The 25,022-nt window shown below is 41.3% G+C and overlaps 1 protein-coding gene across 1 annotated transcript in view; it reads left to right on the top strand.

Moving 5' to 3' along the window:
• LOC120063930 (low-density lipoprotein receptor-related protein 1B-like) overlaps positions 1 to 25,022 on the top strand; it is a 345,986-nt gene that overhangs the window by 219,197 nt on the left and 101,767 nt on the right. Inside the window, 9 exon segments of the mRNA XM_039014240.1 lie at positions 1,515 to 1,719; positions 7,063 to 7,255; positions 8,823 to 8,948; positions 9,783 to 9,911; positions 10,517 to 10,636; positions 11,999 to 12,112; positions 13,211 to 13,360; positions 14,781 to 14,903; positions 24,039 to 24,158. Of these exon segments, the coding sequence (XP_038870168.1) occupies positions 1,515 to 1,719; positions 7,063 to 7,255; positions 8,823 to 8,948; positions 9,783 to 9,911; positions 10,517 to 10,636; positions 11,999 to 12,112; positions 13,211 to 13,360; positions 14,781 to 14,903; positions 24,039 to 24,158 (1,280 nt within the window).

The raw sequence follows: 25,022 nt of genomic DNA, 5'->3' as shown, positions 1-25,022 counted from the left end.
ATGCAGTATGTCATTATATGCCTGAAGCTATGTTTGTACAGTATATGCTCAACAGATATATAACATATATACATTTTGGTAGCATTAAAACACAAGACATGCCTCCTTGGACAAAGTGAATTGTCTTGCTGTCTAAAGACAATTCTGTCTAACGAATGTCACCTCTTGAACGGATCTCAGTGGGTTTAATTTTGTTAGAGCAATCAGTAGAATGTTATATGAGAGATATGCATCCAGCTCTGTAGGGAAGATTGGATCCCTACGGTGTAGTGAAGGCGAGACATTTAATTGGTTTGACACACTCACATTTGAAGAAATACTGCCTGCAGTGCTTTCACAATAACAAACTAATGTTCCTGTTATATCCTTTAAGATATAAAAGTATGTCTCAAACTATAGTAATTATGCATGCCAAGGAGGTTTTCACAGAACACTGACCCAGAGTTCACAAATGAATTTGACCTGAGTGGGTATGCATGCAGTATGCAATTTGGCATTTTCACTACAGAATGCTGCTAACTTAAATGTAACCTAATATGATAAATTAGCACTCTCTGACATAGTATTCTAACTAGCCCCTATGAATTCTCAAGACTTTCAATGCTGTAAACATTGTCTACTATAGGGAGGGTCCACCATAACCACATATAGGCCTATCTCTATTTTGCTCAACTTCAAAAGTATACATTGTTCATCTTTGATCAGTACAATACAATACCTGGCAGTTTGATGAGGATATAATCCCTCTACGTTCTCTTCTAAGAAGTGAATATGTAGCTGCTGTACACTGTAATACAATTCACATATTCCTTTAATTTTGCAGAACCTACTTCCTAAGCAGATAGATAGGGATCTTCCCTTTATTTACAATCCCACACAATTATAATTTTCCGTATTCTTAGTAGTCCCCTCAAAGAAATATGAATACCAATTCCATTCAGCATTCATTGATGCTAAACTGTTTTTTATTAAATGCAGCACCAACCTTATTAGAGATGGGAGCTGCAGTAGCTCCTGCAAGGCGACACTAACAAAGCCGACAGAGACAACATGAGGAGCAGATGACAGGTCATGCAAGCCATCGTGAGCTATGGGATCACGACCAGATAGAGCCATAGGCAATTTAAAACAGCTGCCTATGAATAATTCTCACAGCTATTAGTGTTTATTTTCCCCTACGAAGAAAGCCAAGGAGCTTGACAAGTTTCAATTGCAGTCCTATTAAAGCCATCATACACTCCCCTAATTCAATTTCAAAGAGCATATATTTGTTTTGTCCTCTTCACTGAGGGGGGTATAAAGATGTCTGAGGGGAAATGTGCATATAGAGAGAGATTGAATCTGGGTTATCTGTTTGCAGTGAAGGTGGAAATTGCTTTTAAGACTTGAGATAAAAAAACTTGTAAACATAACTGTTATTATCTATCTCTCCTGTTTCCAGTCAACGGACTCCTTTAAAACTGTTTCTCAAATCTCCTTCTAGTTAATAGTAGGTTTTTGAATGTTTATTTCAGCCTGATGTTCTGGACTAACTGGAATGAGCAGCGTCCCAGTATTATGAGGTCCACCCTGGTAGGAAACAACATGAAAGTGATCGTCAGCACGGACATTCTCACTCCTAACGGACTCACCATCGACCACAAAGCTGAGAAGATCTACTTCTCTGATGGAAGTCTAGGGAAGATAGAGAGGTGTGATTACGATGGCTTACACAGATATGTGAGTATGACTGACATGAGGATTCTCTATGTATGCCACTCTAAATGCAACCACAGTTACACTATGTTACTGTGTTAGACTTTGGGCCGGATTACAAAGAACTTTCAATGGAGATTATCCATTAAGCATGCTTTTTAGTCCAGGACTAGGTTTAATCTGTCGTTAAAACCTAAGGGCTCAACTAATGTCATACCTAGTTGATGTCATTAAAACACATTCTAATGATGCAAGACACTCTGCAGTTCGTTTGACTTGGGCAGCACACAAGACCACAGAATTTGAGCATATTCATTCAATCTCACCTTCTTCACTAAGGACCAAAAGTATAGGTAGTTCAAAAAGGCAATTACTTCTTGTTGAACCAACATGTGTTCTGACGTTGTCACTCTCCATAGCTTTCTATGGAGGAGAGAAATTATATTTGAAACATGGTAGACACAAAGGCAATGGTTCTCTGCTGAAATGTCAGTGTTATGCCCCCTTAAGCTGAAATGGGACACATTTTCTACCCGCTACATTATCTTCCATTCCTATTGAGCCTGATGGTGTTTCAGCCGTCATACAAGGGATGGCTTCTGTAATACCTCTCAGCATTCTTTTCATATATTATATCTCAAAAGACAGAGTCAATGGTTTACTTAGTTATAGAAGTAATTTCCCTTCAAATTGTAAAGGAAAGGACCAGTCTCATTTTATCTGTGAGAGGTTGCTTGCATAATATATATTCATAGTGGTGAAAATTCTGAATATGTACTGTATCCTTCTGTATCCCCGGCATGTAAGGGATTACAATAGAATGTGGCTCTCCTCTTTGCCGACGGATTTCAATTTGTGCTTGACACGACCTCTGTGACCGAGGACTTTGGCCCATCTCAATTAGTTACCCATACGTTTGCCAAAGCAGGGTCGTGCGGCTCAAAAGTCACACCGTTTGGGTTCCCGCGTGCCCCGCCTGCGGTCTCTCTCATGCTAATGAAGGCTCACACAGAAAAGCCCTGTGGGGGCGAGCCAATCACTCTCCCTATTAGAATGTGAAAATTAAACAGAGCTAACGGGTTATCAACAAAGCAGCGGTGAGACACCCCGGGTGGAGAGAGGTGGGGAGACAGAGGGAGAGAGAGAGGGGGTTGGGAGAGAGAGACCGAGCGAGAGTTGGCTAGAGTGGGACTTCCTGACATTATGTGTGATGATGTGGGGGCCGTGCAGGGCGGTACTTTTGAAGTTTATGCACTGGTTTTGTTTATGTCACACATGAAAGGTCACACATTTTAAAAGTTAAATGACATACACTACCGTTCAAAAGTTTGGGGTCACCTACAAATTTCCTTGTTTTTGAAAAAAGCTAAAAAAAATTGTCCATTAAAATAAAATAGTTCAGAAATACAGTGTAGACATTGTTAATGTTGTAAATGACTATTGTAGCTGGAAACGTCAGATTTCTTATGGAATATCTACATAGGCGTACAGAGGCCCATTATCACAACTATCACTCCTGTGTTCCAATGACGCGTTGTGTTAGCTAATTCAAGTTTATAATTTTAAAAGGCTAATTGATCATTAGAAAACCCTTTTGAAATTATGTTAGCACAGCTGTTGTCCTGATTTAAAGAAGCAATAAAACTGGAGTACTTTAGACTAGTTGAGTATCTGGAGCATCAGCATTTGTGGGTTTGATTACAGGCTAAAAATGTCCAGAAACATTCTTGGCCAGAAACTTTCTTCTGAAACTTGTCAGTCTATTCTTGTTCTGATAAATGAAGGCTTTTCCATGAGAGAAATCGCCAAGAAACTGAAGATCTTGTACAACGCTGTGTACTACTCCTTGACAGAACAGAGCAAACTGGCTCTAACCAGAATAGAAAGAGGAGTGGGAGGCCCCGGTGCACAACTGAGCAAGAGGACAAGTACATTAGAGTGTCTAGTTTGAGAAACAGACGCCTCACAGGTCCTCAACTGGCAGCTTCATTAAATAGTACCCACAAAACAACATTCTCAATGTCAACAGTGAAGAGGCGACTCCGGGATGCTGGCCTTCTAGGCAGAGTTGCAAAGAAAAATCCATATCTCAGACTGGCCAATAAAAGGAAAAGATTAAGATGGTCAAAAGAACACAGACACTGGACAGAGGAACTCTGCCTCGAAGGCCAGCATCCCGGAGTCGCCAAAATCAAATCAAACTGTATTTGTGGGTAAGGGTAAAAGTGACTAGGCAATCAGGATAAGCTGTATAATAAACAGAGTAGCAGCAGTGTATGTGAAGTGTGAAAGCGTGTCAATGTGTGAGTGTGTGTGGCGTCAATATACATGTGTGTGTGTGTATGTGTTTTGTGTGTGTTGGAGTGTCAGTGTAGTATGTGTGGGTAGAGTCTATCGAGTGTACATAGAGCCAGTGCAAAGGAGTCCGTGCAAAACGATTAAGATAAATAAATAAATAAGGGAGTCAATGTAAATAGTCCGGGCTGCCATTTGATTAACTGTTCAGCAGTCTCATGGCTTGGGGGTAGAAGCTGTTCAGTATAATGGTTTTGGAGTGACAGTCACAGGGACCAGGGTTTGAGTCCCAGTCAGGGTACCCCTCAATCCACTATATTGGTGTCAGGTGTTAGAAGGCGTTATTGAAAATATGTCCCAGACAAGTTTTAGTTACAGTACATTTGTGTTAAGCTAGTGATGTTTCTGTCAGATTTCTGTACTGCACATGTGATGGCAGAGTATGTAAATCAAATGTGCATATAAATCATCATGATATCATTCTGCCAGGTAGGCCTACCTTGCATTCAACATTTAATTGGGAAGGGTTTGGGGGAAAAACTTTGAAAATGACTGTTTCAGCAGGCATCGTGGATTTTATAGAGCCAACATACAGTATATCTTGCTTTTAGAAGTGTTTACTTCAGGCTGACTACTAGCATCTATTGAGTTGCAATGTCTCATAAATTGAATGTCCAAATAAACCTAAAGTATCTACAAAATTTGTTTTGCAGCGACACAATTCAAAATGAAGGCTACAGCTAAATTGTTTCCTTTTACTGTTTGCGATTCACAGATGATTCTTATGATTCCCATGATTCAATTTACCACGATTTAACCAAACTGCAATTACTACAATGGCGAAGCACGTCATTCATTCAAAGAATTGTTTAAAAATAATCGATTCATATGAATTAAATTAATCACTATATATTTTGTACTATTTTGAGAAATGTGAAGAGGGGAATAGGTTATACAGTAAATTCAACTTTCATGGCCTAAACAAGATCAATAGGAGAGCTTTTTGAGCTGCGTGTCTCATGTCTTGACTGTTCTTTCATGTGTTCTTGCAAAGAAACACCTGGCCTCTGCTGCCTGTCAGCTATTCCTCTATGTTCTTATGGATTTATATTGAAAATTGGTGCAGATTTGAATGATTTTATGTGTGATATGTTTGCTAGTAACCTACTGCAGACCTGGGCAAACAATCCACCTACCACTATTGTCACTATGAACAGAGGGCAGGATAATGTTGACTGTATAGTAAGCTGCAGAAAAGCATAGTGCATAAGGGAAGTAACAACACACCTCGATAGGGGAGACACAAGCAAGCAGATGAGGAAATGTGGCTATATGGAAGAAATTATATAGTAAAACCTGCAAAATATGGAATCTAAACCAGGGGGAAATACACGACCAGCCCCTGTGCCCAATAACAAATCACATAACCCTCCCCAAAGCATAAAGAAAAGTTTTGGACTAGCACCCCCACCCTAGTAAATTTACAACTGTACCTAAGCAAGTCAAACAATACTTTTAAAGTTCTCAAAGTACTCCCTGACGAAGGCCATGTTAAAATAAGTCAGAGTTTTAAATAGTTTGTTCTATTGAACATGCCATAACAATAAATGCATTTTAATCATATGAATAATGCCTTGGTCCTTTTAGTTTTCTTGCTGACCATTTAACCCCTTTGCCAAAGAACATCTACCTATAAAGTTCTACTATTATATCCCAGCAGCGCTTCCCTTCCTTTTGTTTTCTACAACTCATAAAGTTTGGTTTAATTTACTCAGAACTGTAACGTGTGCGCTGAGAGTCGGGAAGCAAGTTCAGGGAGTGAGTGTTTTAATAAATAAACGTAACATAATACAAAACACGAACAACGCACAGACATGACACTGGAACAGAAACAATAACGCCTGGGGAAGAAACGAAAGGGAGTGACATATATAGGGAAGGTAATCAGGGAGGTGATGGAGTCCAGGTGAGTCTCCGCAGGTGCGCGTAACGATGGTGACAGTTGTGCGCCATAACGAGCAGCCTGGTGACCTAGAGGCTGGAAAGGGAGCACACGTGGCAAGAAATTTCATATAAGTAGACTATGAGAGATTTTGAACACAGTGGTAATTAGTCCCTGTGTATAAAACTAGCATTCTCCCTAATCAAATTTCCGTCAAAATCCCTCTGGCCTCCTTGTCGTCTCTCTCTCTCTCTCTCTCAATTCATAGGTGTTTTATTGGCATGGGAAGCATGTTTACATTGCCAGAGCAAGTGAAATAAACAATCAACAAAAGTGAGAAGACACAAAACATAAAAAAATATATTCGAATATAACATTAAATATTACCCTCAAAAAGATAAAGACATTTCAAGTGTTATATTAACTATATTAGCAATGTACAGTGTTTTAGCAATGTAAATAGTTGTAGTAGGAATAGTAGGGGACGATAAATAAAGAGATAAATATTGGTGATATTTACAATGTTGTTTGTGCTCCACTGGTTGCCCTTTCTCTTGCTCTTTCTCTCCTGCTGGCCAGTTGTTTTTCCTGTAACAAGCTGTGCTCCTTGTATCAACACCTGTCCTATTAATCCCTGTATGGCAGCAGGGCTAATGTGATGATGGTTACATGCATGTCCCACTAATTGCTGAGACTATAGAACTGCAGGAAGACCTGCCTGGTGGCCCCAGCATAGAGAGAGACTCCCAAAGGAGCCATCTGTCTGATGTATTCCTGCCTCCCTCTCTGTGACACTGTCCTACATTTACATAGCAACAACATCTGGGTTTAGCAGTAACCTAGGAGAGGTTGTATGTGTTTGTGTGTACAGGAGTTGATGATGCAGTGATCAATTTATTTCTTCGTGCTATGTATTCAAAGTCTGTTTTTTTATTTTATTTTATTTATGTTTTCATCAATATTTACTAATGTGATGTTTAGATGTAATTGACATGAAGTCTTTGACAATCATATATGTTTTACTAGAGTACAAGGATGTAGAGGACTTAGCTATGGCTTGGTATTGGCACTCTAGACATATTAAACAAGTTATGAATGCTTTCACTGATGTACTGCTTTGTAAATCACAGGTCATCGTGAAGTCAGGGCCAGGAACGTTTTTTGGCCTGGCTATTTATGGGGACTTCATCTTCTGGTCGGACTGGGCTCGCAGGGCCGTGCTACGATCCAACAAGTACACAGGTGGAGAGACCAAGGTTCTGCGAGCAGATATCCCCCACCAGCCCATGGGAATCATCGCTGTGACAAATGACTCCAACAGCTGTGAGTATCTAGACTTATGACACCAACTCCCTGGAATCTAGACTTACGACACCAACTCCCTGGAATCTTATCTCAAAAAGACAGGGATAGATTGTTTGTGAATGTTTGGGAGCCCATGTATGTCTGTGCAATGCACTTATACACACACATTATTTCTCTACAATATGGAATGTGTAAGAGAAGAATAGATCTATTAGTGTAATAGTATTTTTTTTCATCTGTCTGTTTCAGATCTGTGCATTTGCCTACATTTGTCTGTTTAATTTATTTTGGGGTTTGGGGTTCTCTTTACTTATTGGTTTTCCAGTAGGACTCACAGCAGTGTATCTACAATCCAGGGCTCCTTCTCTTGATGTGAAGAAAATGGTGGGAATGATATATTAAGATGGTTTTATTTAGCTGGGGAGAAACTAAAGCTGGCAACGTAATTAATAAAAATAATCCCCGAGTTCGATAGGAGGGCTCTGAAGAGTGCATATGTACTGTAAGTACTAGGACATTGGGAAAAGTACTTAAGAGCTTCACAACGGCTTGACTCTCTCTGTGAAGATGTTGAGGTACTTTTCCTTCTAATTTATTTCATCATCACAAATGATCGCAGACATAACTTTTTGACCTCTCCGTCTTGCCAATTGATAAGTAACAACCTGCAATGTTTAAATTAATAAAACATTTTATCCAAAGCTAATTACAGTACAGGTAATGCATCCATTTTAGTATGTATGTGATCCCTGCGGGCATTGAACCTAGATTGCTACCGTCACGCTATTACATGTAAAGCTGAGTCACACAGGACCGCTGTTCATCTCACCCCATTTTTCCTCCTCCAGATAGTTAAATGTGAAGTCAATGTTTCCACATTTTCATCAGTCTTCCTGTCTGTCCTTCCTGATCCTCCCGTTCCTCTGTAATCAGATGAGGCCAATCTGAACCTGGGGGCTCTAGGAGTTCTTCCAGAGGCCTGCTGACTCATCCATCCATCCTCACACACATGCGCACACACACACACACCGACACATCCCTCACATACACATCCCCCACACACAGACACTGATGCGTGAATGAGAGACAGAGGTTTGGAGGGGAGGGAAGGAAAGGAAAGCTATGGTTCATTTGTCACGTGTCTCTCCGGTGAGCACTGGTGATGCCTGTGCTTTATTGTTTCCCCTCCCTCTGCATGCTTTGCTCTTTCTTTATCAGGGAGGATGAGACCATACCTGCTTGTTCCTGTTACACTGACTGAGCTGATGCGTTCTTTATGCTGGGCTGGTGGGAGGTGGGAGCTGTGGGTTGGGACCGTTGGCCTTGGAATAAACTCTGTTAATTGAGGTTTAGCCATTAATAAACTGGTGACATTCAGTTGAGTTTATTGGTCGTTCTTCAGCGTTAAATGTTCTTAAAAACAGTTGATAATAAAAATTCTGAATGTCTTTGACATTGCAAAATACTGTAATAATTGCAACCTCACTTTGTCTCTGTCTTTTTGCCTCATGTTATGTCTATAAAGCATCTGTTGTTGGTCTCCTGTTGTGTCTATAATATCTCTGATTGGCCGTGTGTTCTGTAGGTGAGCTGTCCCCATGCAGACTCAATAACAGTGGCTGTGGTGACTTATGTCTGTTGACCCCAGATGGAAGAGTCAACTGTAGTTGTCGGGGAGCACGTTTGTTATTAGATGACAACAGATGCATTTGTAAGTTATGAGATTATTTATTTTTTAACCCCTTTTTCTCCCCAATTTTGTGATATCCATCTGGTAGTTAAAGTATTGTACCATCGCTGCAACTCCCGTATGGACTTGGGAGTGGCAAAGGTCAAGAGCCATGCGTCCTCCGAAACATGACCCAGCCAAGCCGCACTGCTTCTTGACACACTGCTCGCTTAACCCGGAAGTCAGCCGCACCAATGTGTCGGAGGAAACACCGTACCACTGGCGACCAAAGTCAGCGTGCGTGCGCCCGGCCGCCACAAGGAGTCGCAAGAGCGCGATGAGACAAGGACATCCCAGCCGGCCAAACTCTCCACCAACCCGGATGACACTGGGCCAATTGTGCGCCGCCACATGGGCCTCCCCGTCGTGGCCGGCTGCGACAAATCCCAGGATCAAACCCAGATCTGTAGTGAAACCACTAGCACTGCGATGCAGTGCCTTAGACCGCTGTGCCACTTGGAGTCCCGAAATTTAGCTTTTTAACCAACCATACATTCAATAATCTTACAATTCTCACAAACATTTTCTCACAGATTTTCAACTTTTTCCTCTCCAGTAATTATCTATACACTTTTATTCACTGGCAAGGACAGACTGTTTTAGGTAGTTGTAATACATTAGCACCCAATTAACTTTGTTTCAGAGGGGAATATGCAGTGTTTGTACGTTTAACATAAAGGTCATACTGGTACAGTTATAGCAAAGCCTGGTGCGGCTACTGCTAACTTTAAGACCACAGCTAAAGCCATTGTGGTGAGAAAATGCACAAACATTTGACTTAACTTGTTTAACTAGCTTAGTCATCTTCTTTTGCAGCAGAGAATTCCTCCTGCAACATCCACAAGGAGTTTGAATGCGGAAACGGCGAGTGCATCAACTATCAGTTCACATGTGATGGAATAGCGCACTGCAAAGACAAATCAGATGAGAAAATGCAATATTGTGGTAAGCAATTGATCTCATATCAGCATTTTGGTACTTCAAATCTCTCCCAGTCAACAAAAATATAATGAATGATCTACTACTACATGCAAGCAAGCACAAGCCCATTCCTATAATGGATGTGCTGTAGCCAACCATGTGGCATGACAACGATAGCGGGGTTGGCTACAGCACATATGAAAGGGAAAGGGGGATACCTAGTCAGTTGTACAACTGAATGCCTTCAACTGAAATATGTCTTCTGCATTTAACCCAACCCCTCTGAATCAGAGAGGTGCAGGGGGCTGCCTTAATCGATATCCACTTCTTCGACAACCAGGGTTGGTGTCTGTTCCATACAAATTTCAATCACTTCAGGAAGTACACTGAAATTCCAATTCCAACTAACTTCAATGCTTTTCAATGAGGAATTGGAATTTGGTGTACTTTCTGAGTGGAATTGAAATGGAATTGATCCCAACCCTGATGACATCCATTGAAGAATTGGCTAGAGAACATTCAGTGTGGGACTGCACAGTTGTTATCTAGAGGATGTCACAAGAAGAAGATTACTACCATTACCATTTCCTATTGGAAGTGAACACATTTTTCTTTTGTAATTTCACCAGATAACAGGGACTGTAGGAGAGGCTTCAGGGCGTGTGACAACCAACGCTGTGTGGCCAACAGTCATTTCTGCGATGGGGTGGATGACTGTGGGGACAACTCAGACGAGGCCTTCTGTAACAGTGAGTATGGATAGATTGACCGCTTAATCTCCCAGTCAATCCTGACCAGGTCTCTCTGTGTGTGTGTGTGTGTGTGTGTGTGTGTGTGTGTGTGTGTGTGTGTGTGTGTGTGTGTGTGTGTGTGTGTGTGTGTGTGTGTGTGTGTGTGTGTGTGTGTGTGTGTGTGTGTGTGTGTGTGTGTGTGTGTGCAGCATATAGCAGGCTTCACACTGGGCTGAGCCTCTCTCTCTTTAATGAGCCCCAGCATCACATACTGTAGCTCCTCAAAGACCAAGGGCCACTCTCAGACAGAGAATACTGTCTGAGACAGAAGGGCAGGATATTGGGCACACATTTTTCAGAAAATCATGCAAAGATTGCCCCAGCCCGAATCTCCAATCTTTGTCATTCCTATTCTAATCAAGTGTCATTATTTGCTATTATTTTCAATTTAGCTTCTGTGGCTGTTATTCAGCTGCATGCAGTTGGCCCAGAGGAAAACAAACCCAGCACTCTTTAACAGGAACTTAATGTGCTTTAAACCTGAAACGAGACAATTAAGAGAGGCCATGAGGCAGCAGTAGGATTCTCTAAAGATGGATGAAGCTCCCAAGGACTGAGATTTCAGGCACATCTAGCTGTAATGACTCTCAAAGCATGCAGTCGGTTTGTTTTTTTAATGGCAAATTATCAACAACACCCCTGTTTCTATAACCATTAAAACATTTTATTATATGCATTTAAATGAAAATACCATAGTTTCCGTAGATGGTAAATCGAGCGAGAAAACCCCTTTTTACTAGATCGATCAAATATAATGTCCCTGTAGGTTTTCAGTATCTAATTTGCATTTGTTTATTAGTAGTGCAGACCATAAATGGCATTCGCATAAACTAAATGATCATTAATAAGTCCTGATGTTTTTTTTTTACCTTTATTTAACCCAGCAAGTCAGTTAAGAACAAATTATTATTTACAATGACGGCCTACACTGGCCAAACCCAGACGGCGCTCAGTCAATTGTTCACCGCCCTATGGGACTCCCAAATATGGCCAGTTGTGATACAGCCTGGATTTGAACCAGGGTGTCTGTAGTGACACCTCTAGCACTGAGATGCAGTGCCTTAGACCGCTGCGCCACTCGGGAGTGGACTTGATGATTCGTATACCTTTGCTTGTTTGCTTCTCACGCCTGCACGCACATAATGCGCACGTACACAAACACCTGACATCCTCCCTATCCTAGATATCCTCCCTAGACCTGATGCTAAACACTACTGAGCCATCTACCTGGATTACACTATTAACTGGTCCCTCTCTTTCTGATGAGTTGTTCGTAGCATCGGGTTTTTTCGAAGCGTTAATTTCTCTCTCCCCTCTCAGATGTCACGTGTGCATCGTTTGAATCCTCATGCCAGGATGGGAGCTGTATCCCCGGCTCAGCCTGGTGTAACCAGGTCATTGACTGTGCTGATGCCTCAGATGAAAAGAACTGCAGTAAGTTAAGCCTTTTTAAGGTATGGTATGTGTCATGATCCAAAAAAGTGCACTATGCTAACATGGTGACCTCATCACCATTGATGGATCGCTTGTTTTCAGTCAGTCAGCATTATCCAGATTGTAATTTCTTTGTTATTACCCAGGTAAACAAGCAACTTAATGTACAGTGTTACTAGCTAGGCCTCCATCTGATTGGCAAATGATTTTCATGCAAATATTCTAAAATCCGCACTAAGACAATATATGCATTTTCCTACCAGTGGTGTGTTTCCACCAAACAGACTTGTTGTGGATAAAGTAGTGTACACAAAATGTACTTTTTCGGATACGTTTTCATGTAAGTTTTCATGTAAGTCTAAAGTTCAATGTGTTTACATCATATTTTCAACTCTACAGATAGTTTTGTCACAAACTGCTGTGTTAAATAGCAAATGTGCCTACTCTGGTCTTGGCACGTGCGCTCTTGCCAACAGCTCACAGATACAGTGCTGGTAGGCTGTGCGGGTAAACTAGTCTACATGATGAGGTTATTATGGATAAGAGCAAGAATTGTTTTATTTGGCACAGCAGTCAAGCAATTGTCATCAAGGCACCAGAATAAGACCCTTGACATTTATTGGAAAGGAGCATCAAGATCACAGTGCACCACCCTGTGAAGTTCATCATAAGTTAATTCACATGTAGCCTAAGAAACTACATGGTTTCCCGAGTCGTAGTGGCAGGACCACACACCATATCATTGCATGACTCCAAGTTTATTTGCCAGATGATGGTTATTATACAATATTTACAATATTTGTGCATAAAGGCATTTCCACCGCCATTTCTCACATTATTCATTTTACCGACACAAAAAGATCTCACCATGTCGAACAAACAAATGATCGGTCTGCATTTATAATACTGTACCGAATCTTCCTGTTTCCATTACAGCTGTGGTGAGTTTTTTTTTATACGGTATGACTTTACTTACATAAAAACTGTGGATGGAAACCTGTTTAATGTTACCTTTGTATACCTTAGTGTTACCTACTGTTAGTGGATTTACAGTAGCTTGTGTTTAGCTAGCTAAGGTTAGCTAATGTTTTTGTGTAGACAACACAGACTGCTCTGAATTCTACAAACTGGGGGTGAAAGAGAAAGGCTTCATCAGCTGTAATTCCACCTCCCTTTGTATCCACCCCTCCTGGATCTGTGACGGAGCCAACGACTGTGGCGATTATGCAGATGAGACCAACTGCCAGGGTGAGTCTCTTGTCTTGTCTTCTCCTCCCTTCTCTCCTCTCTCTGCCTAAGGAAGACAGATTGAGGAAGTCAGCTTCAATTAGAGAAGACTTGCATAAAATCAAAAAACATAGATATACCATTTTCTGAAATGATTAGTGGAGCGGGTCAAGAGTTTCAAGTTCCTTGGTGTCCACATTACCAACAAACTATCATGGTCCAAACACGCCACGAAAGTCTTGAAGAGGGCACTGCAACACCTTTTCCCCCTCAGGAGACTGAAAAGATTGACATGGGTCCCCAGATCCTCAAAAAGTTTTACAGCTGCACCATTGAGAGCATCCTGATCGGTTGAGAGCATCCTGATCGGCATCTGACCAGAGCGCCATGTCTAGGTCCAAAAGGCACCTTAACAGCTTCTACCCCCAAGCTATATGAACAATTAATAAAATTACCACCAGGACTATTTACATCGAAGGGGGGAGCTTTGTTTTTACACTGCTGCAACTCACTGTTTATTATCTATGCATAGTCATTTTACCCCTACCTACAGTATATGTACAAATTACCTCGACTAACCTGTACCCCCGCACATCGACTCGGTACCCGTACCCCCTGTTTATAGCCTCGTTATTATATTGTGTTACTATTTATTACATTTTTTACTTCAGTTTATTTAGTAAATATTTTCTTAACTCTATTTCTTGAACTGCATCGTAAGTAAGCATTTCATGTTAAGGTCTACACCTATTGTGTGTAAAATTTGATTTCATTTGATTAGGGGTGCCAGAGTTCAAGTTTAGGGAAAAGATAATGACCTGAATCACCACTGTATGAATATTTCGAAGAATAATACACAACGCAGAGGTCTAAAGGTCAAGAGGACTAGAATTAACGATCAATGGAAATAGTGTTTTTTCTGTAACAGGGAATTAATGATCAATGGAAATCTACATGGCAAGTTCTCATTGGTCCAAATTGTCTATACATTGCGCCTGAAATGCGATACGTGTTATCTGGCCATTGGCCCAATCTTATTGCCAGGAATTCTAATTGGTCAACCACAGGCTAGGGTTGGGGGTATAAAACTACATCCTGTCTCTTTGTTCTGTGGAGAGAATCACTGAGGACAGGGGAGAATGAACATCTTAGATTAAATTGTTAGATTACTTATTAGATATTACTTGCATGGTCGGAACTAGAAGCACAAGCATTTTGCTACACTCGCATTAACATCTGCTAACCATGTGTATGTGACCAATAAAATTTGATTTGATTTGTCTACCTCTCAGCATAACATCTATGATTTGTCCTCTTTGAATAAACCTATTTTTCTCCCCGATTTGCTTTGGGGTCTGTGTTATTGAAGAGTTACATCAACTGCTAACACCACTGAATCACCTCTCAGATGACTCTTCCCTTCCATTGTTGTCGGCCCTAGTTTCCCATGGGCAGAAGTGTGAAGAGGGCCACTTCGCCTGCCCCAGCGGTAACTGCATCTCCAGTGTGTGGCTGTGTGATGGACAGAAGGACTGTGAGGATGGGGCAGATGAGTTTCAGTGTGGTAAGGCTTTCCTATGTTGATAGCCCATTACATTACAAAGATAATATTTATAAGACGGCTTGTCTGAATGACTAAAAGACATCTATAGGAAGCCAAAAATCCAGTGTATTTATATGGACAGAAAGACTGTGATTACTACGCCGATGAGGTTCAGCACAGTAAGGCTTTGCTATGTTTATTGGACCATGTGGGTAGACACATTTCATTGCATTACAGAATACCATTTATTAGTTGGCTTGTCTCACGGCCGGCCTGCTCATTAGGCAGGATTAAGCGGCTGCCTATGGTGGCAGATTGACGAAGGCAGAATTTTCTGAGCTAAACTGACCAAGACGCACCTCCAACAGCAACACATAAAACCTCACATAATTCTGCCCAAAAACTATGACAATTTCTCTCAACCAGTGGCATGTGGGCGTTTTAGGTTAGCGCTGATGCCACCTTTTGATAAGCAGTGCCCACTTTGTTAAAGGTAGGGGCGCAAACTATTTTGCTTGTCCATTCCAAGTGCGCCCCTCCAGGGTGCTGTTGGAGAGATGCAGCTCTGCAGCGCTCCACCAACATTCTGTCAAAAATAAATAAATCTAACATAAATCATGTAGCAGATATAGGATATGGTAGAAAGAGTGTGTGGTCTTTTCTGTAATCTACAGGTTGGAGATAACATGTATGACAATGTAATGAGACAGACAATTTTTACGATCAAATAGCCTAACATAAATGGCGCTCAATCGAATAAAAAATGCGCTGTCATGTTAACAAGCAACATTTCCTAAAAACAGAACAGGTCGAAGTAAAATGGACAGTATTAAATGGACAATCACAACTTTTGTCCAGGAGTTTCACCCCATTGTCATGATCAGTGGTTTCAAGTTTGTATCTGTCAATTTTTGACAAGCTAATCATAGTGAAAAAGAAAATACTTCTGCATTACCCGCTGTGTAAACACATTGCAAATTGGCTCGCAATAACTCCTGGGTAGCTGATATTCAGAGCTTAAATAGCCAAATTAATTAGTCACAAGAATCAGGACTAATAAAGCCAATGCAATGGCCAGTTTTACACACGGTGGGCCTACTACATTAGTGGGCATTCATAAAATGTCATTGGAGGCTGACATGGTAGGCTACATCCCAGTAAGCACGAGCCGACGTCTTTTGGACGTAATTTTTTTTGTCCTGCCCTGACGTCATTTTTTGGTGTTTTACAAACGTTAGGCTTACCACATAGATGGGCATTCATAAAATTTAAATTCAGGCAACACTTTGCTACACCTCAGTAAGCAGTAAACATATTTTTTTGGTGCAGTTCAGCCTTGATTTCAACATCCACAGACATTGGTTTTGGTCCAGACCAAATCTGAACCAATCATAGACGTCTATATGTTTGGTTCAGATTTTGTCCGGTCTGGATCAGCCTTGATTTGGCCCAAACATAGACGTAGAACACCTATAAATTACTTATTTTCAACTTTCATTCAGAACCAAAAATGAGCATGATTTCAACATCTGCAAACATCTGTAAAAAATGGACTTTCATCATCCGGAAAATAAGTATTTTCAATATCATTCAGAACTGTCTGGACGCCTTTTCAACATTCTGGAAATGTGTATTTTAAACATACGGAAAATACCTTTTCACCACCTTTCAACTTACTTATTTTTAGACGTCTTTTCAACGTCATTATTCTTACTGGGACTATTCTAGTTTTGCGGGGGCAGCATTCTTTGGTCTCACCTATGGCGGCAGAACGGCAAGGACCGGCCCTGGCTTGTCTGAATTATTTCTAGACAACCACAGGAAGACACAAATCCAGTGTTAGCAGTGACAAATCACTAATGATTGGAGTTAATTGTCTCTACTGGATATTGTATTGTTCATCCTCATTGTGTATTTAATTGCTTGCCAAGTTGTCTGCTAGCCTACTTATGTGTATAGAGCGTATACCTCCAGCCCTGATATTCAAATAAAGCCACTTAAAAGGGACACAGGGGTGCTTTTTCTCTGGCTTTGAATTAGCATATTCTCCCCTTGTGTGTAACAGTTAATTAATTATCCATTAGTCATTGTGAATTGTTACCAGAGATGGAAACATGTGGGTTCACTGAGAAGTGGCTGACATCTGAACGGATCACATGGAATGTTCTCCCACACTGAACTTTGACACGGAACCTTGCACATGGAACCCTCTCACCAGGGAAGACAAGAACACTTCTAGCCTACCTCTTTGATCTTTTCTAATGTAGGTGTTACTTACCATTACAAAGACTTTCCACCTAGATAGCTAAACCAACATTGAGTCATGGTCTGGTAAATAGAATTTTCAATCAAGCAGATGACTTATTTATGTATACCGTTTATGTTTCATTACTTTTGCTGTCAAAGTGATGAAGAAGAATCTTCCAAGAGAGTTTGAGTGCCACTGAGGTGGTAATACTTATCCTGACCTGCATCACAGCTAGGCTTCAGATTAATAAATGCCCTGAACTACTGAGGAATTAATTAATTTAGACAGAATGGCCCACACAAATAACACTGTCATATGTTATTAACTGTCCTGAAGAGTAAGATCATGTTTATTGAAGTGAAATAAATCACAGTAGATTGTCTAAATTAAGAGCAGAATGAGGTTTGGTAATCATGTTAACTGGGTGACTCAATTTCAGCTAACACAACATGATTCTGTGTATCATCAAATGACTGAAAAACACATTCCCATTCATTTAGGTAAGTGCTTCATTATTGTTTGAATTTATTTGAATTTAAAATAATGATATTGCAAATTGCAAATGTACCGTAGCTCCTTTCAAAACTAAGCAGAATGATGCTGCTGTCTAAATATCATTCAGTTTGTTAGATGTTTAGAACTGGCATTCTCAGGACAAATGGAAAATATTCCCATTTCACTGAGTTGATTACCATATAGAAAGCCAGAGCTATTGATAAACTGAAAGTAAAGGAAAAAGGTTAGAAGTAAATGTCATTATATCACTGGAAATCCAAAATCTCACAACTGATTAGATTAAATACTTGTCTGTCATTGTAAAATGTCTGATGATCTTACCCTGTACAGTGAAATACCACTGAAGCCTAAGATATGAAATATTCGCATCTCCAGAATGAGCCTTTGTCGAGACATCTGAAAGAGACAGAGGCATTGGATCTAGGCCCCCAAGGGAGGGTGGTTCTTTAAATGTAAATGAATCCAGATACGAAGGTACATATGTGTTCCTGTCTGTGCGTAGGGCTGTTAAGGTGACCATATTACTGACACACCGGAGGTCACAAGTCATGATGGCAGTCAAATTCCACGTGGTAATTAGGCTTCTCCAAGCTCTGATGCTGCTGATGGTCAGGAGTAGCCTACCAAGCTTGCTAACTGCCTGGTACTCAGCATTCTCTTGTCCCTCGATTTACTCTGACATAAATGCAAATGTAATCGAAAATCGAATCAAACACTTAATGAGAGCCCATGAGCTCATGTTGCACAACATTTCTATAAGCTATGCAATTGCATGAGAAAACTTAATTTTAATGGGCTCTATTAAAAAGAGGAGGATCCCATCAGTTTTCTGTAGGTTAGGCCTAATACACTGCTCAAAAAAATTAAGGGAACACTAAAATAACACATCCTAGATCTGAATGAATGAAATATTCTTATTAAATACTTTTTTCTTTACATAGTTAAATGTGCTGACAACAAAATCACACAAAAATTATCAATGGAAATCAAATTTATCAACCCATGGAGGTCTGGATTTGGAGTCACACTCAAAATTAAAGTGGAAAATCACACTACAGGCTGATCCAAATTTGATGTAATATCCTTAAAACAAGTCAAAATGAGGCTCAGTAGTGTGTGTGGCCTCCACGTGCCTGTATGACCTCCCTACAATGCCTGGGCATGCTCCTGATGAGGTGGCGGATGGTCTCCTGAGGGATCTCCTCCCAGACCTGGACTAAAGCATCCGCCAACTCCTGGACAGTGTGGTGCAACGTGGCGTTGGTGGATGGAGCGAGACATGATGTCCCAGATGTGCTCAATTGGATTCAGGTCTGGGGAACGGGCGGGCCAGTCCATAGCATCAATGCCTTCCTCTTGCAGGAACTGCTGACACACTCCAGCCACATGAGGTCTAGCATTGTCTTGCATTAGGAGGAACCCAGGGCCAACCGCACCAGCATATGGTCTCACAAGGGGTCTGAGGATCTCATCTCAGTACCTAATGGCAGTCAGGCTACCTCTGGTGTGCACATGTGCGGCCCCCCAAAGAAATGCCACCCCACACCATGACTGACCCACCGCCAAACCGGTCATGCTGGAGGATGTTGCATGCAGCAGAACGTTCTCCACGGCGTCTCCAGACTCTGTCACGTCTGTCACATGTGCTCAGTGTGAACCTGCTTTCATCTGTGAAGAGCACAGGGCGCCAGTGGCGAATTTTCCAATCTTGGTGTTCTCTGGCAAATGCCAAACGTCCTGCACGGTGTTGGGCTGTAAGCATAACCCCCACCTGTCGACGTCGGGCCCTCATACCACCCTCATGGAGTCTGTTTCTGACCGTTTGAGCAGACACATGCACATTTGTGGCCTGCTGGAGGTCATTTTGCAGGGCTCTGGCAGTGCTCCTCCTTGCACAAAGGCGGAGGTAGCGGTCCTGCTGCTGGGTTGTTGCCCTCCTACGGCCTCCTCCATGTCTCCTGATGTACTGGCCTGTCTCCTGGTAGCGCCTCCATGCTCTGGACACTACACTGACAGACACAGCAAACCTTCTTGCCACAGCTCACATTGATGTGCCATCCTGGATGAGCTGCACTACCTGAGCCACTTGTGTGGGTTGTAGGCTCCGTCTCATGCTACCACTAGAGTGAAAGCACCTCCAGCATTCAAAAGTGACCAAAACATCAGCCAGGAAGCATAAGAATTGCGAAGTGGTCTGTGGTCACCACCTGCAGAACCACTCCTTTATTGGGGGTGTCTTGCTAATTGCCTATAATTTCCACCTGTTGTCTATTCCATTTGCACAACAGCATGTGACATTTATTGTCAATCAGTGTTGCTTCCTAAGTGGACAGTTTGATTTCACAGAAGTGTGATTGACTTGGAGTTACATTGTGTTGTTAAAGTGTTCCCTTTATTTTTTTGAGCAGTGTATATTTATTTCTCAAGTTTCCTAATATTAAGCACATTTCTTCTCTTTATAATAGGAGTATAGCCTACCTGGCTGGCATGCACATGAATCACGGGAATAGAGTCCTCCATTCGCTATTTAAGTGCACAGATGACATGTATTTTTTCCCCTGTCCCTGATTTGAGACCGGTGCGTGATAATGGTCCACTCTAAATCAAAACTAATTTCCCAAATATATTATTTAGTATATGTAAAGACGAGAGTAAATAAAAAAAATAGTCTGATGGGTGACAATATTGGCCTATCACTTGTGAATGATGCCCAGCTTGTGTGCAGTCAGGCAAGAAACAGCGCATGTCTTTTTTTGGCAACTTTTTCAAATCATTAGTCGCAAACCTCATGTAGCCTAGCCCTAGCACTCACCGACCGGTAGCACTCACCGACCGGTAGCACTCACATCTGTAGCCATGAAGTGTTTTGAAAGGTTGGTCATGGCTCACATCAACACCATTATTCCAAAAACCCTAGACCCACTCCGATTTGCATACCGCCCCAACAGATCCACAAATGATGCAATCTCTATTGCACTCCACAGTGCCCTTTCACACCTGGAAAAAAATAACATCTATGTGAGAATGCTATTAGTTGACTACAGCTCAGCGTTCAACACCATAGTGCACTCAAAGCTCATCACTAAGCTAAGTACCCTAGGACTAAACACCTCCCTCTGCAACTGGATCCTGAACTTACTGACGGGCTGCCCCCAGGTGGTAAGGGTAGGTAACAACACATCCGCCACGCTGATCCTTAACACGGGGGCCCCTCAGGGGTGTGTGCTCAGTCCCCTCCTGTACTCCCTGTTCACTCATGACTGCACGGCCAGGCATGTCTCTAACACCATCATTAAGTTTGCCATTGACACAACAGCTTGATGACCAACAACAACGAGACAGCATATAGGGAGGAGGTCAGAGACCTGGCCATGTGGTGCCAGGACAGCAACCTCTACCTCAATGTGATCAAGACTAAGGAGATGATTCTGGACTACAGGAAAAAGAGGACCGAGCACGCCCCCATTCTCATTGATGGGGCTGTAGTGCAGCAGGTTGAGAGTGTCCACATCACCAACAAACTATCATGGTCCAAGCACACCAAGACAGTCGTGAAGAGGGCACAACAAAACCTATTACCCCCCAGGAGACTGAAAATATTTGGCATGGGTCCTCAGAGCCTCAAAAGGTTCTGCAGCTGCACCATCGAGAGCATCCTAACTGGTTGCATCACTGCCTGATATGGCAACTGCTCTGCCTCCGACCGCAAGGCACTACAGAGGGTAGTTTGTACGGCCCAATACATCACCGGGGCTAAGCTCCCTGCCATCTAGGACCTCTATACCAGGTGGTGTCAGAGGAAGGCCCTAAAAAATTGTCAAAGACTCCAGCGACCCTAGTCATAGACTGTTCTCTCTGCTACCGCACGGCAAGCGGTACTGGAGCACCAAGTCTAGGTCCAAGAGGCTTCTAAACAGCTTCTACCCTCAAGCCATAAGACTCCTGAACATCTAATCGAATGACTACCCAGACTACTTGCATTGCCCCCCCCCCCCCCTTTTACGTTGCTGCTACTCTCTGTTATTATATATGCATAAGTCACTTTAATAACTCTACCCACATGTATATATTACCTCAATTACCTCGACTAACCGGTGCCCCCGCACATTGACTCTGTACCGGTATCCCCTGTATATAGCCTCGGTATTGTTATTTTACTGCTGCTCATTAATTATTTGTGACTTTATTTATTGTTTTTTAGGTATTTTTCTTAAAACTGAATTGTTGGTTAAGGGCTTGTAAGTTAGCATTTCACTGTTGTATTCGGCTCATGTGACAAATACAATTTGATTTGATTTATAGGTTTTGATAAGGTTTGTATCACAGCTAAAGCAGACAAATAACTTCTTAAAATTAAGCACATTATTCTGGTTTACAGCGGGAGTAGAGCATAACTTTGAGAATGGCGTTTCCCGCTAATTGATTTGATTTTAGAATATTGCGCTTATAGTCTACTGTACTGCCGTGTGCACATTGCTGTGCTTATTATGTGAAAAAATAGCCTAATAGTTGATCAACATTTTAAGCTAAACTTTCTGATCTGTTGCATCAGCATAATTGGTTTTAAGCATTTGTTTTATGCTTGTGGTTGTATTCATTTGGGATCTATAGCATCCCACAACTGTCCCAGACTGTGTTTAGAATATTTATTTATATGCACAGAATAGAATAGGTTAGCTATGGTACTATGGGGGATAGTAGATAGACATAGGCTAATGCTTCTGCTGTCCGTTAGGCCTACTCATCTTGTTGGCTGACGGAAAGTAAATGTGAACAGTTCTTCCAATATCTTTAATATGCGCCTCGGAATTCAATAAGGACTCATGAAGTTGCGTCCCCGATATGTCTGTCTTCACTTGTAGCCTGTGAGTAGGACCCAATCTTGTGATGGGCATTGGTCAATAAGAATTGGGAGAGATCTGAGAGAGCCATGTGAGTGAGAGGTGCTTTGGCCCACGCAGCCGGGGGAAGGGAATTGTTATTATTATATTCAGCCCAAGGGCACAACGTCCACTGGCCGCAAAAGGCATGTATTCTTTTAGGGGGCATTACGGACACACAAAGGGGATACCACCGGGAAATTCGAGGCACTATCAAGTGCTTGTCTAATTGTGAATGCGAGACTGATGAAGTGTGTGCAAAAAAAGCCTTTCATGCAACTTTTTTCAAATCATCATTAGAGTCGCATCATGCAGCCTTAGAATGTATTAAAAATCGAAACATATAGCCCAACATTTGTATCACAACTAAAGTTGCATAAATACCTCTAAATTAAGCATATAGGAGGAACTGTTTCTTTGTTAACTACTCAACACAGAATATCCGCATGTGAACACTCCCTCCCTCAAATCGTTTGAAGGAAATATCCTTTCTATTCTCTTTAGCTATGTTCAATTGAATTCTTCATTCTTTAAAATAGTTTAAAATTATGCCATGGAATTCAAAGCAAATCTTGTCTGCTAAATGAGCTAGTGTAACCCACAGCCATAATGTATGACATGGCCAGATCATTGCCTAACATAAGGACAACTCAGAGTATGCTATTCTGTTCTTCTGACTACATTTTCTTCATATCATGTTTCTTTAGACCTGTTTAAAGTAAGTCCTGAATTTATTGTGATGGTGTAGGCTATAATAAATGGATTTATTAGTCTTTTTAAAATGTAGATGTTCCAAAGGTCTGCATCAGTCGCTCGTATGCTATGCGTGGAAGCCAGGAGATGCTAAATGTGTTAACGGACTTTAACGGTCAATTACTGTGAGACCGGCAGTTATTTGCTTGACAATCATCGGCTGACAAAATGTCATGACCGCCACAGCTCTATCTGTGCATCTGTGATTATGTACATTTCAACAATATAAGGCTTCTGTTGATTTTCAGCATGGAAAGTAGTGACCCTAATAGGAAAAGCATATATGAGTAGACGCCAGCAGTCAAGACCGAGCCTGTACCGTGTACCGTGCAACATTTGCACGTGTCTTTTCTTACTAGCACTGACTGCTAATTACTGCTTTATTGAGAACACATTTTACTTACCATGACTGCAATGTGTGTTATTCTGCATAATTCCATTAAGTAAAGCTCCAGCCTTTTGATTATTATAATTTTTCATTATTTTTACCAGTCAGCTCCCTTTGGAACACTACGGAATTTTTATATTAAAAACTGAAGAAGAAAAAACACCCACAAAGTATTTTATTTGGCTCCAAGTCCAGTCACCCTCTCTGGAAATAGAAAGGCTAAGGGGGCAGATGATAACCCAAACACTTGTTGTGCTTTGATTAAAATAACTGGGCGACTTCTACTACTACAGGGTATTGTTGTTTTTGTCCTATTTTTCTTTCACTTACGTGTTTTGATTCATGGTATTATGAATGTGCTTCTCCCCTAGACTCCTCTTGCCTATGGAACCAGTTTGCCTGTTCTAAGAACAAGTGTATCGCCAAGCAGTGGCTGTGTGATGGAGAGAACGACTGTGAGGACGGACTGGATGAGAGTGTGCAGATATGTGGTAAGTACCCAAGGTCATATAGCTATACTTTGGGTGAAGATTGCATGTATTTCAAACATGTAGTTTGAGACCAGTCGGAGACCATTCCCAGTTGGCATGACAACATGATTACAACATTGTTTTGAGACCAGTTGGAGACCTTTTAGTTTTAGACTAGTTTCTAGACTATTGAAATGATAACACAGAAATTAAGTTAGAGACATATTGAAAATACTTTGATGGGTGGTGAGGCCAAGAGGCAGAGCAATTTCACCATGTAAATGAGATGTAACAATAATGAATTTGCCAATAAAAATAAATAATCATACAACAATAAATATAAAATGTTTGCCGAGAATATTGGTATAATTGGATTGTAATGGAAATGTCAAGGCAATATGAATGAAATAGCCCTAAGCTTTAACCTTGCACTATTGCAATCAAAAGCAAAGAAGTGCATTTTAAACAGGCAAGCATTATTGAGCAAATGTACTTACCTTTATTGTCACAGTATGAGGCTTTGTATTGTCTCTGAGGCCACATACAGATCTTGTACGATATAGGCCTCTGCTTGAATATACAGATTAATTTGACCCTGTTTGCTACAGCAGGAAAATAATCCTGCAGCAACTGGAAATGTGATTATTGTAATTAATGGACCCTTTTGTAGGGGTTGATACATTTTTCGTGAGGGAAAATCAAGTCTGAACTGTCAAAGTGGAAATTACAAACTTCAGAAGCATTTTTAAAACAGTTATACAAGTTTTACATATCCTGCATTGCAGGAAAGTTATCCTGCAACAGGGTGATCAAATTAAGATCCTAGATCTGTAAGTGGCAGGAATGGATATGATAATTTTTCCATCCTTTACATTGTTACTCATT

This window comes from Salvelinus namaycush, chromosome 19 (assembly GCF_016432855.1).
Source record: "Salvelinus namaycush isolate Seneca chromosome 19, SaNama_1.0, whole genome shotgun sequence".
Classification (NCBI taxonomy): Eukaryota; Metazoa; Chordata; class Actinopteri; order Salmoniformes; family Salmonidae; genus Salvelinus; species Salvelinus namaycush.
This window is presented reverse-complemented; position numbering and strand designations above follow the sequence as displayed.